Source organism: Mesocricetus auratus, unplaced genomic scaffold (assembly GCF_017639785.1).
Source record: "Mesocricetus auratus isolate SY011 unplaced genomic scaffold, BCM_Maur_2.0 Super-Scaffold_2245, whole genome shotgun sequence".
Lineage (NCBI taxonomy): Eukaryota > Metazoa > Chordata > Mammalia > Rodentia > Cricetidae > Mesocricetus > Mesocricetus auratus.
The window spans coordinates 23,927,817-23,941,701 of record NW_024429180.1 but is presented as its reverse complement, the minus strand read 5'-3'; the positions used below and the strand labels follow the sequence as shown (position 1 = coordinate 23,941,701).

The following is a 13,885-nucleotide window of genomic DNA, read 5'->3' as shown; positions in this document are numbered from 1 at the left end:
TCACGTAGGCTATGTTGCTATCACAACATCATCCCCAGTCTCCTTATTAAACTCATCCTTCCATTGTGGAGTATGTATGTTTCCCAAAGTACTAAAAGGAAGAGGCTGAATGGATACCTACATACCATGTTCACAGCATCACTCATAACAGCCCCAGTGGCTGGTGAATAAACAGGGAAGCACAGCACAGACATTACAATGAATGTTGAGACTTAATGGACAGATGCTATGTGATTCAACTTATACATGGCTAGAATTAAGTTCATGGACAGAATGCAGAAAACGGATTGGCTGAGTTAGTAGAGGATATGAGGAATCACTAACTAGCAAGTTCTAAAGATGTTGAGGGTTACAAATAATGGCAGGTTCTTCATGTCACTAAGCTGCTCAACATAAATCACCCAAAATCGTAAGTTTTACATTATCTTTCAAGACAATAAAGAATGGTCAATGAGACCAAGGACTCAAGTTTTTAATTAGATGTTTGAAACACATTTGATTCAATTATTGGGAAATGTTCACATATATTTGAACAACAATTTTTATACAAATAATTTGTATAATAACTTCCACATAAAGATTACCTTGCACGAGGCATAGAAAAAAACCCACATTATTACATTTATTTGAGTTATCAACTTAGTTTTGAAACCAAGGCAATACTAATATGATTATCTCCTCTTACTATCAGGAAAAACTTCCACTCCCACTCAAAGCTTAATTTCAGAAACAGCACTGAACTCACAGAAGCATATATTACATCAAAAGGACATGCCAATACCAAAATCATTTTGTCACTGACAACATGCATGATACTGCCATTGTTATCACTAGTTTCTTAAATTTTACTTATGAGCTCATTAAAAATATATGTTTACATTTGAAAATGTAACACAAAGTTCTTTATAAACATAATGAGATACAATATATTCTCTAAAAACACAATCCGTTTTCAATATATTTTCCTACTTTATTCTGCACATAAATAACTTCATCTATAAAATCATAAATAAAACTATTAACTCTATGGCCTACAAGTAAATACAAATTGTGGAATCTGAGAGAGTTCTTTGTGATATGCAATATGTGCATATCAGCAATCCTATGATTCTTATAAGTTCTTACTATCCCCCAACTTGGGAGAGTTGCCCGTAATAGACCTTTCAATTTACTCAGTAAAGACGTCATGCATTTAAAAAGTCAAACTAGCTACAAGCCCAGATTTCGTCTGTTGAGATGGGGTCTCTCTACATTGCCCATAAAGCCCAAGGTGGCCTGCAATGCACAAGCCCTCTACCCCAGTCTTCTGATTATAGGGAATAGTTGAGACTAGGGCAGCAGAGAGGCTAGCTACTTAATTACTAACCCTTTTAAAATCACTTCTGATTGTCTGAACTACAAAAGAGGCTACAGAAGAATGAATGCTTGTATGTCATATAAGTGTCAGGGAACCAAAATTAAAATTTAAGAAACAACAAAATTCAGACTAAATCCTTATTAAGCTTGTGAAAACATTCCACTGCGATTCTCTAACAGGAACAGAACCAATACTGCCATCATTTTTTAAAATTTATTTTTGAACCATTATTTTCATGGGTTTATCCTTTAAAAATAATGACACAAATTTTTTCTGCAGTCATACTTAAATTTACTAGTACACATTTCATTATTTTTTTAACAAGTAGAAAACCCTACTTCTTTAGAAAATATTATGGATCAATTTGTTGAAATACATGACCTATGTACTGATTAAATAGCCAGTCAAGATTAATTAGTATACATTTCTATTATTTTTATGCAAGTTTACTATTTTACTTTATACATTATTTTGTAGGCCTTTACTTGGTATAAAATTTGGAAAGAAAAGTGTTCTCAGATACTCTCATTAAATTTAAATGGTTCACTACAAATAAGGCTAAACCAAGCCCGGGCATTACCTTTAAAATCCAAATTTCTAAAAGTTCTAAGTTTTAGTCAATATAAAAATCCATCTTTATACTTTTAACTGCCAAAAACCTGCTTTAAAAACTAAACATTCTGTTAAGGAGATGATTAGAAGATATGCTTTTGACCCTTTTTTAAGAAACAAGATGTGAAACACACAAATAAGCAAACTCACAAATGGCAGCTGAAATCCCATCAGCTTCCAGCCCAGTGGAACATATAGCCAGTTATTATGCATAAACACTTCAAAATTAAGGTTTATAATGGAAATGTCAACAAGTCATAACTACAATTCATCACCTCTGATGTGTTCCACTAACCAGGCATAGCAGCTGTGTATATCTGACAGATACTGTGTAGAAAATTACAGCTAGCAGAGCCATAAAGAAGGAATACATAAAGAAGAGTGCAGCGATGCCATGGAGCTGGTGCCATTAACAACGAGATGGCCGTGATGTAAACGTGCCCACTAGTTCTCCCTTAAGCCACTTCCCATTGACTTACACAGCCACGGTTTTATAATTCTTTTTAAAAGAAAACATTTTCTATGCAGCAAGCAGTAATATCATTGTACATCTTGACTACAATGCAGTCTTCAAATTTGCTTGCAGAGCTTGACAAATCTGCTCAGAACTTCCCCAGAAGTCAGCTTGCATTTTCAGCAGCCTAAAACAAGAGAGCAAGACTTGTGATTTCAGAAGACACCCTGGAGGTAAATCTGTCAGTTCTATACCATACCAAACAGCCAGCTGTTTCCCAACATAACTGAATTACCTTTATTGGGAAAATACAGTGATTTTTATTTTTGTTGTGTTATCAAGATTATCCTTTGAATTCACTGCTAGATTACAAACAGAAAGTTGAGCGCCATGGGGAACAAACCCTGTTTTAGAAACCCAGGAACAAACCAAACAAGGACTTAATATAATTTCTTCATGCCAATATGAAAATGATGAACTTTGTTTGCTTTTCGAGACAGGGTTTCTCTGTGTAGTCCTGGAACTCACTCTGTAGACCCCAATGGCTTTGAACTCACAAAAGAGTTTTGCCAGGTGTGGTGGCACTCTGGAGGCAGAGGCAGGATGATCTCTATGAGTCTGGGGCTATCCAGGAATACATAATGAGACTTTGTCTCAAAAAAGAAAACATTAAAAAAGCTGGCTGACATATTCTTTGTCAGACAGTGCAAATTATAACTACTTAACTATCAGTAGCTGGGCTGGTTACTACCAGCTTCGGTTTCCTCGGCAACATGTTACTGACAGCAGTAGTAGTACCTGTACCGTATGACTGCAGGAGAAGTAATGCCAGTATAGCCTGAGTCTATGGTCTACTTTAGCACAAGGAAAATATTCACTTAACTGTCACCAATTCTAACTTTTCAGTTCTTTTTCAGCCTGCTGTGAAAGTTAGAAACTGAATTTTTAAAAAGATGACAAAGAAGGTAAGTGAATGAATAGAAGCTGGGCAAAACCCTGTGAAATGCATTTAATTTTAATGGGTACTCAGAAGTACAAATAAAAAGAAGACCCATATGTGTCCCTTAATGAGAACTGGCTGAAATTAAGGCTCCCAGTAATGAATACCAATGAATACGAAGCAAAAGAAACTTATATGGTGCTGGTGAAGTACAAATTAAGAAATTTGGGAAATTGGGAAAACTTGGCACTTGATTTATTAAGTTGGCACTTGATTTATTAAGTTGCTAATGCACAAACCTACAGTCCAGTCATTTTATGTCTAGGTATATATCCAAACCAAACACACACATATAAGCATGAGGAGACAAGGGCTACAATGCTCAAAGCAGCATTATTTGATAGTCTTAAACTGGAAACAACTCAGTATCTATTCATAATAGATAGGAAAAACTGTAGCATATTTGTAGAAGGAAACTTATTTGCAAGAAAAGAAACACATTACAGTGACATTCATGATAAGCAAATACCACAGACATGAAAGAACCTGGCAGAAATAGTGTAAGATTCCACTTAAATGAAGCTTAAAACTCTGACAAAGTTATAGCAGCTTTTAGGCCTCCGGATCAATTAGCGGGAGTGGTGAATGTCTACTATAAAACTCAGGAGACTGGAGGGGAGAGCAAGGGAAGAGAAGAGTGAGTGTTAGGGAAGAGGGATTTCTAACATCCTTTAGAGATAATCATAGGGGTGTTCAATTCTCTCTGTGTGCATGTGTATGTATGGTCAACACCAGGTATCTTCCATAATCACTTTCTTTCGATGAACCTGGAGTTTATTGATTTGTCCACACTAACTTACCAACAAGCCCCAGGGACCCTCCATCTCCACCTTCCAGCTCTACGAATACAGACATGCACTGGGATCAAATCATGTTTGCACGAATGCATGGTAAGCACTAATGAATGGTAAGCACTTCATTGAGCAATCTTCCTGGCCCTTCTTGTATTTATAATCAATATTTGCCCTGTAAGTATGTTTTGTTTACCTTTCTTGTTAGGGTTCAAACTCAAAGAGTAATAAAATAAAAACCCCTGGGTTGCTCTGAAAAAACAATTGGAAAAGAAGCAACTTGCATTGCATACTTCACATAGCTCCATTGTCTCAGGAAAAAAAGGGAAGCCGTACTGCTGTTGGACAAATGATCACTTAAAGTTTCAATATTCACAGTTCGTGGGATGCATGACCATACAGCTTTCTCTCCTGCTATCTTCACATGCCTTGTTCCTGTTTATTTGTATTCAAATATCTACCCCATCGATGATCTGCTGGAGCACAGGGGTTGTGGTGTCCTGCGGACCCAGGGCTGCAGGATCGCCACAACATGGGGCAGCAACTGGATGTTCAGGAAGAGTCCCAGTGAGAGTCCAGGCCAATGACTCTTTACAACAAACGTCTGCATGTAAAGGGGCGCTTTTCTGCGTAACTCAGTGTATCTCACTGCAGCCTCCACAATGAGATTCTCCCTTTCTTTCCTCTTTTCTCTTAAATTTTATTTTATTTTTTTGGGGGGCAGAGGGTGGATGGGAGATGGGTGGGATAGAGATGTATGAGGTGAAAGATACAAGAATAAGTAAAAAGAAAGCTAAAGAGGAGAAAAAAGCTAATATGCAAATCTAACCTTTAGTGCTTCAGTGCCCTTTCGAAGCTCCTTAATTACGGATGATAAAGCCTCTGGATTGATACCTTGTTCGCACAGTCGTACACATATAGACAGGGTTTCCATATCTAAACCGGTATTCAAAATCCTTGAAATCTCAAGCAGAACTGAAAAAGATAGAGGCACAGTTTTAAAATGTGTGTAACATCTAAAAAAAATGCACACAGTACTCCTTCTTAATGGACTGAATAAGTTTTCTTTAGGCATATTTATATGAACGCACGTATGTATGTATACAATAGCAATTAGTAAAATATAGAAACTATAAATTTGAAGTAGAGTATAGAGGGTAGTATAAAAGGATATGAAGGGAAGAGAGAAATTATAATCTCAAAAGTTAAAAAAATGTTAAAGAAATTGTGGAAAAGCACTTTAACATATTTATTACTTGAAAATGAATCATTCATATTTTAAATATTTTTTATTCATTTCACATACAAGCCAGTTCCCCCTCCCCTCCTTCCACTCCCCCACCCTCAGTAAGGGTAAGGCCTTCATGGGGAGTCAACAAGGCCTGGCAAATTCAGTTAAGGCATGACCAACACTCCGGCCCCAATCAAGGCCGAGCAAAGCATCCCACAATAAGGAGTGGGCTTCAAAAAGCAAGTCCATGTACCAGGGACAGATCCTGGTTCCACTGCCAGGGATCCCACAAACAGAGCTACAAAACTATCACCTACATGCAGAGAGCCTAGTTTGGTGCCATGCAGGCTCTCCAGGGAATGGGGTGGTTGAGTTGGGGGAGGGATGGAGAGGGAGAACAATGAAAGAACATCAATAGAGGGGCCACTACTGGGCTAGTGCGAAACCTAATGCCACGGAGATTCCCAGGAATCCACAAGGATGACCCCAGCTAAGCCCCTAGTAGATTAGAGGGTGCCTAACTGGCCTTTTCCTGTAATCAGATTGACGATTACCCTAATTGTCATCACAGAACCTTCCCCCAGTAACTGACAGAAGCAGATCGCAGAAACCCACATAGGATATCCTGATTATAGTTTCCCCACCCTTTACTCCTTCCATTTCCTGTCCCATCTGGAACCCACTCTCTTTCCATTCTCATTAAAAAACAAACAAGTTTCAAAGGGCTAATAATATACTATAATATGGTAAAACAAAAACTAAAACATCAGAGTAGGACCAAGCAAACAGAAGGAAAAAAGCCCAAGAAAAGGCAAAAGAATCACACTCATTTGCAAACTCAGGAATCCCATGAAAACAAAGCAACGCTAAACTGGGAGGCATGGGACATATACACAGAGGACTGGGTGTAGACCCACGCAGGCCCTGTGCGTGCTGCTTCAGTCTTGAGTTCATATGAATTTTGCTCATGTGGATTTAGAGGGTCTTCTTGGGGTTTTCCATCCCCTCTAGCTTAGACACCCTTCTTGCCTCTTTTTTAGCAGGGAGGGAAGGGATTTGCAGACATCCCATTTAGGGCTGAGTGTCCCAATGTCTCCCACTCTCTGAATAACGTCTGGTTGTTGGTGTCTCTATTTGCTCCCATCTGCTGCAAGAGGAAGTTTCCCCCGACAATGGCTGAGCAGAGTACTGCTCTATTAAGGAATAAACACTTAAGGGTCCAGTATGTGTTTCTCAGCTTATGTTTTTTTTTTTTTTTTTTTTCTTTTTTAGTTTTACAAGACAGGGTTTCTCTGTGGCTGTGGAGGCTGTCCTGGAACTTGCTCTGTAGACCAGGCTGGTGTCGAACTCACAGAGATCCGCCTGCCTCTGCCTTCCGGGAGCTGGGATTAAAGGCATGCGCCACCAACGCCCGGCTCAGCTTATGTTTTTATACTTACCCATTGACTGACTAATTCATGTGTACGTGTGGGTTCCCATAGGCCAAGGTATACCAGTAGAGAGGTCTGAGGGACAACTCACAGAATTATTTCTCTCCTTCTACCATGTAGGTCCTGAAGATCAGTACTTCTAAAAGAACTACTGAGCAACATAGCCACATTTACAGCTTTAGACCCTTTCCTAATAATTTGACAGAGTAATTGCATCTGTTGATTTTATTAATAAAATGCTGGTACAGTTTAACTTTCCTATTTTATGTGCATGAGTGTATGTAATAGCACCACATCCTTAACTTCATTTTCTATAGTACTGCATTTTGTGGTAGCTCATTAAAGTATCCTTTTGACATTAAAAGTGGCAGCATTGAGCCGGGCCGTGGTGGCGCACGCCTTTAATCCCAGCACTCGGGAGGCAGAGGCAGGCGGATCTCTGTGAGTTCGAAGCCGGGCTGATCCGACAACCTCCAAAACAATACAGAGAAACCCTGTCTCGTAACCCCCCCCCCAAAAAAAGTAGCAACATTGAGAACCTAGGTCACTTAGTTCTTCCAGGAATCCTTTCCTGATGGGGGATGTCCTTCTGTATGCTGTGAATATATGTTTCTCTTACTGGTTGATGAATAAGGTTATTTTGGTCAATGGATAGACAGGATGTAGCCAGGAAGAAGTATAGGCAGGGCTACCAGACTAGAAGGCTAGGAAGAGGATCATGAAGAGTTGCCAAGGAGAAGCCATGTAGCCGATGAAGGAGTAACATGCTGGAACATTATGGATAAGTTACAGCCTTATAGCAATACATAGTTTAATAGAAATGGGTTAATAATTAGAGAGAACTAGCCAATAAGAAGCCTGAGTCATAGGTCAAACAGTTTATATAATTAATATAACCCTCTGTGTGTTTATGGGACTGGGCAGTACAGAAAACTCGATCCACACTTTTCCTTACAAGACGTACAAACAAGAGTTCCACTGACTTTGTTAAATGGTGGTGTTTACAATTCAAGTCAACTGATAACATTACCTGTTATATACTTTGACCTTGCATTATACTTAGGATAGTATTTCCCATGCAGAGTGAATTTATCATTATTCTCTGTCCAGCACTTGAGAGTTGATTTCTCCCTTCCATATGCATTTAAATATTTGATTCCTGGTGCAGACAGAAGAAAAGATCTTTTCCCAGAAATTAGCCAGTTGCCACAATATAATTTATTGAATGGTATATCCTTTTGTCACTAGATGGCAATTGCTATCTTTACCACATAAGTTTTCAGAGATCTATACAGCATGGTTGTGTCATAGCCATATCATTAACTACTAACTTTATATTGCACACAGTAGCTTAAATATTCTTCTGCCACTGTCTTGTAGAAATAAAAAAGCCCTTTTATTCTCAGGGTGAAGTCAGACATTTTCATCAATTTCCAAAACAAATTTATTGGGATTCCTGCTTCAACTGCATGAAACCATCAATTATTTTCAGAAAAATGGACAAGTTAACAATAGTCATGTGTTGGAGAGATGACTCAGAGGTTAACAGCACTAGCTGCTGCTCTTCAGAGGTCCTGAGTTCACATCCCAGGAACCACATGGAGGCTCACAACCACCTGTAGTGGGATCTAATGCCCTCTTCTGGCAGAAAGCCATGCATGCAGATAGAGCAAACAAAATAAAACATACTTAGTCACTCACTAATTTAACTCTAAGTACTGAAAACTATCATAGCATTCATGTCAGCATGCAACTTTTCCCACTTTTCATATTATTTATTTTCATGTCTAATAGTTCAATGATACTTTCCATGTCAGTATTAAAGTTTTTGAATATGGAATACAGTTCTGAACCTCTTGTCTAAATTCTAATGTCTGTGGGTTGGTTGTTCGTTTTTTTTTTTTTTCTTTTTCTTCTAATGGTCTGAATTTTTCTCATCATAACTCATATTTTTCTATTTTACATACTCAGTAATTAGTAGCTAGATACTGTAACTTTACTTTGTTGGTACTGGACATCTTTATCTTCCTATGAATATCCTTGAGCTTATAGTAAATAGTTACCTAGAAACTGATCCTTTTAGGTCTTAATCCTGAAATCGGCCAGGCAGAATGAAAGATCCATAGTGAACAGCTGATTTTGCTGCTAAGTAAATCTCTTCCAAGTACTCTATGACTATTTCACAAATTGCGTTTTCCATTCTGGCTTATAGGGTGGCACTGTCCTCAGCTCTGTGGAAGTATGTGTTGTGTTCTTCTAATAGTCTGGGTGTTTTGTCCCCCAGTTTTCTGGGTGGTGAATGTGTTAACAATGCTCTTCCAACTATGCTACTGACCTCCAGAAACCTCTGCAGCTCTCTCAGGTAGCGCTCCCCGCCCCGCCTGTATTAACCACTCTTCTTGAACTGTTCTTCTCCATCTTCCAAGCTCCACAGCTCAACTCACTGTCCACCTGGTCCCACCTGGCATGTCTGTGCGGTAATGAGCCTTGAAGATGATGAGTTGGGTGACAGAAATACTACCTCAAGTATTTCCTGTCCCTTAAGAATCACATTCTTGCCAGGTGGTGGTGGTGGCACACGCCTTTAATACCAGTACTTGTGAGGCAGTGGCGGGTGCATCTCTGTGTTTGAGGCCAGCCTGGTCTACAAAGTGTGCTCCAAAGCTACAGAGAAACCCTGTCTCGAAAAACAAACACATTCTTTAATGACTAATATTCAGTCTCTTGCAAATCTATGTTTTACATGGGTTTTTGCTTTGTGCAAGCAGAGGATATGCTCTGTCTGTTATTCCGTTTTTTTCAGGGCTGATAATTCAATTTACTAATATTTTGCTCTTCAGTGAAATAAGCCTGTTACCCATGTTATCTGCTGATTTCAGTGATTGTACTTTGAGACATCCATTTTCTCCAAAGTCATTTTTCTTACTGAATGCTTATTTACAGTGGTTTCCTATTTTGTCTGTTGTTCCTGCCTTTACATAACTTAGGCTCTATTTTCCAATGCTCTGGTTTATCGGAGGATGCTCTATGACTTCTGAAACACAGTAAGCAGTAAAGGAGAGTAGTGGGTCAGTCAAGAGTGTGCGCTCTAGAACCAGGCCATCTGAGTTCCAATTCTAGTTTTATTCCTATGAGTTCATCCCATTTTGCATTTACTTTACCACTCTATAAATAGCAGGCAACAGTACTTATTTTATAGGGTTAGGATACAGTTAGAATGGTGCCTAACATATAGTAGGACTCAGTAAAAGCCCAGCTATTACCTATTATGGCTTAATCTTTTCTCATCTACCTAAGGAACTTTGTGACTTTGAGATGAGAATTCAGGTCCTGTGAAAAACTCGTCCTGCTCACAAGCTCTCTGATACCCCTCTTACCCTGGCCTCAAGTTCTCTGGACAAAGCTTTACAGAAGCATCTTGGCTCAAGACTCAGAGAACACACGGATGATGCTTCTCCATCTCTGTGCTGGCAGATGGTATATTTCCGCCTGGTAGGCTGGCAGGGCAACATCCTTGGGCTCCAGCCTCAAAACCCCACCATGGTTCCCTTCTGCTTTCTTATGGGGAAACCTTGGGTTTTTATTTTTTAAAATCAACGGAGACTTCCTTTCCTTGTTTATAATTATACTTCAACATTATTTTTTAATGTTTATATCCCTAAGCATATGGATTTTTCTTTTTTTTTTAACTCTGATTGTTTTCATAAGCATCTACTTAACCCTTGGAGATTCCAAGGTTACTTCTGATACACTGAGATAAGGAGACATGCAATCCAGTAAGGCCCTATTAAACAATCCAGAAGTCTGAGAAGCTACTGGCAGATACAAAACTAGAGTTTGTATTTGAGAGATTTTTGGTGTGGGACCAACTTGGTCTCCTCACCCTGCTCCCTTTCTTATGCACGCATGCTCTTTTCCTGGGAGATAATACGGCAAGAAGGCCCTCTTGCTAGTATAGGCCCCTTAGACTTGCCAGCAAGCAGGACTAAAACATGAATTCCCTGTTCTTTGGTTTACACAGACTCGGGTAATCTGTTACAGCAAGACAAAACAGGCTGATTCACACTGAAACAAATTACAGGGGCACTGCACCGATTTAGAAAAGGCAGTACTGAGAAAGGCTCACCTGAGGCAGCAACAACCTTAGCGAGAGAAGCAGTGGAAAGCACACGTGTGCAATAGCTCCTAGAATGGCAGGAACGTACCGTGCACTGATGTCAACAGGTAGCGTCAAGGCAATGTTGTGAAGGGACAAATGAGAAGGGACAGGAGACATGAAAATGAACCCTACTAAAGAACTCAAGTTTGAGACATAAAGTAGGATCTGTATTTGAGAGTTTTTAAACATAGGTTTGATTTTTTGAATGAGTCATGTATGATATGGAATCAGTCTATATTGCTGTAAATTTGGTAAGACTGGTAAATGGGATACCCTACAAAAAAAAGTTGTCAAATATCATATTAGTGATGAATTTTAAGGCCTGTGAAGACTAGGAGGCAGGAGAGACACAATAAAATCAGAGTGACTGCAGATTTCCTTCTCAAATGAGCAAAGAGGCTGGATGCCATTAGTGTCACTGACTAGTCTGATGGCTCTCAACTCCTTTGCTTAGTAAGCTTTTGGAAGCTCACTACTGATACATAAAATTGTTTCAACACTGAAGCCTTTGGAAAGAAAAATGATCAAAAACACAATTACTAATAGTAAAATAAAATTTGAGGAATTACACTGAAAGGGGAGGGAGTAGTTGCAAAGTCTGGCTACTTTTTAAAAAAAATTTATTTAACTTTATTTTATGTGCATTGGTGTGAAGGTATCAGATCCCCTGGAACTGGAGTTACAGTTGTGATTGCCACAAGGGTACTGGGAAATTGAACCGGGGCCATCTGGAAGAGCAGCCAGAAGTGCTCATAACTGCTGAGCCATCTCTCCAGCCACAGGTCTCGACATTTTAAGAGGAAATGTTGGAATTGTATGTTGAGTGTAACATGGATGTGAGCAGAGTATCTTATCTCACAGCTCTTAACACTCTGTCTGGGTTAGGGTAAGCCAGGTTCCTTTCAGAGTGTGTAGACAAATTACAGTGCCTACTTGCTTCTTCCCATATGTAATATAGCCTTAACAAAGTTTACTCCCATTATCCCAACAAGCCACTGACATCAAAAGCTTAGATCCTTGTTAGGTAACAGAAAGGAGGGAGAACATGAGAAATATATACATTAGATCTTGGAGAAAAACTGCTCTTGAAGGACAAAATGGATTCAAAATGCTTGAAAACTTCATGTTGACTCTCATACATTGATTTAAATGCAATAAAATATCACACATACTCTCCCTCCATTAAAAAACCCTCTGGTCTTCACTTCTACATGTTCTCATATATTCTGTAATTTTTATTTTATAAGCAAGCTCTCTCAGAAAAGATGGTGATGATACAACCAAAGAGTTTTCCTTCGAAGAAAACTGGATGGAAGGGAGGCCTTATCTTCAGATATAATTCAAAATACACAGTGGTGCAAGGGGTATGTACTGGAGACCCAGCACTCCAAGACACTCCAGAGGCAGAAAGAGAAGCTAATGTTCTCACAGCAAAACTCTGTCTCAGAACAACACCCCCCCAAAGCCACCACGGCAAGAAGATAATCATATACAGATACTCCTTGGGTACATAAATTCGGTTTACAAAACAGTAAGCCATGGAACGCATAGAATGAAGAACCTGGCTGGATATGGTTATTTCTAACCGAATTTTCAGAAAAGGAGCAATGTAAAAATACCAACTAGGTAGAAAAAAAAATAAATGTAAAGCTTCTAACAGTTCCATTCTTAAAAACAAAACAAAAACAAAAACCGAAAGCAGTGGCCAGTGCAGGGCATTCCAAGAATTGGAAGGGGCAAAATAAGATGGCAGGCATTTAGTGACAACAAGGCAGTAGGGTTGACATCACCTAGTGGCAATTGGGTTATCTTTTAAGGCTGAGGCAGTAACTCCTGGAAACCATCAAGGCCACTGCCAATACAGACATATAGCACCACATGTACAAGGAAACAAGTCAAATGAGGACAAAGATCCTTGCAAATGGGACGTCAGCTAACGCAAAACCTGATTGTCTAATTTTAAACGCCCACAACAGCCCTCGCAGCTAGATAGCTTTATTTCATAAATCAGAATGCATCGGTTTACACATTCCTAAGCACGAAGCTGCAGAACCACAGCAGCAGAGAGGGGGCAACTCCGAGACACTTATTTTTTTGGGCACGTGCGTGCGGACACACCCACATCAGCGGCCACCCGAGTCTCCCGGTCCAGGCAGGACTGGCAGACGGCGACCGGAAGATCCGCTCACTTGCTGGGCACAAACGGCTCCCGACTGAGATGCCAGGGCCCGGGGACTGAGCGGTGACCGAGGGTCCACGCCACCTTTCGCCGGGGACTTGGGGTCACCAGCTTCCCGGGCGCCGCCAGCGCGCGCCTGGGACAGGGGCGGGTCGCGTGGACCCGGGCTGGGCGGGCAACGGGCCGCCGCGAGGCCAGAACGCCGCGCGCGCGCCAAACTACGCCTCCGCGGAGGGCCGGCGCTCCGGGGACAGGGACCGGGCCGCCAGCTTCGAGGTCGCGGCCGGTCCCCCTTCCCCGGGCCCTCGCAGGGCGGCGCTGGGGCCGACGCGGGGAGCGCTGGGCCCTCGGCGGAAACGCCTCCGTCTGGGGCTCGGCGCCGGGGAGCGCAGGCCGGGTAAGGCGAGCGCGCCGCGCACTCACCGTCCATGGTCTCCCTCACCGCGTTCAGGTTGGCCGAGGCCGCCGCGCCCGCGCCGCCGCCGCCGCCAGCCATGGAGAAGAGAAAAGCGGGAGCCGGTGGGAGAGGGCCTGACCCGGAAATGGAGCGCACGCCCCTCCGACCCGGCAGGCCCACCGCGCGGCCGCGCTCACGCCGCCAGAGCCCCGCCCACGCCGGGCAAGCCCCGCCTCCGCCCCGCCGTCCCACCGCGCGGCCGCGCTCCCGCCGGC

At 41.3% G+C, this 13,885-nt stretch overlaps 1 protein-coding gene across 1 annotated transcript; it reads right to left on the bottom strand.

The window, feature by feature from the left end:
* Positions 1-456: 456 nt before the first annotated feature.
* Mzt1 (mitotic spindle organizing protein 1) lies at positions 457-13,859 on the bottom strand. The gene is made up of 3 exons (XM_040753301.1): positions 13,637-13,859; positions 5,044-5,189; positions 457-2,610 (listed from the first exon to the last, which is right to left on the bottom strand). The coding sequence occupies exons 1-3, from the start codon at positions 13,707-13,709 to the stop codon at positions 2,590-2,592; spliced, it is 240 nt and encodes a 79-aa protein (XP_040609235.1). The 5' UTR covers positions 13,710-13,859; the 3' UTR covers positions 457-2,589.
* Between the last annotated feature and the right edge of the window lie 26 nt (positions 13,860-13,885).

Bases quoted from the DNA above. Each gene is read 5' to 3' on its own strand.
- Mzt1 (XM_040753301.1), bottom strand. From the start codon at position 13,709: ATGGCTGGCGGCGGCGGCGGCGCGGGCGCGGCGGCCTCGGCCAACCTG. The intron at 5,190-13,636 runs GTGAGTGCGCGG...TATCTTTTTCAG, and splicing joins GGTGAGGGAGACCATGGACG to TTCTGCTTGAGATTTCAAGG. The intron at 2,611-5,043 runs GTTAGATTTGCA...CTCTTGTTTTAG, and splicing joins AGGGCACTGAAGCACTAAAG to GCTGCTGAAAATGCAAGCTG.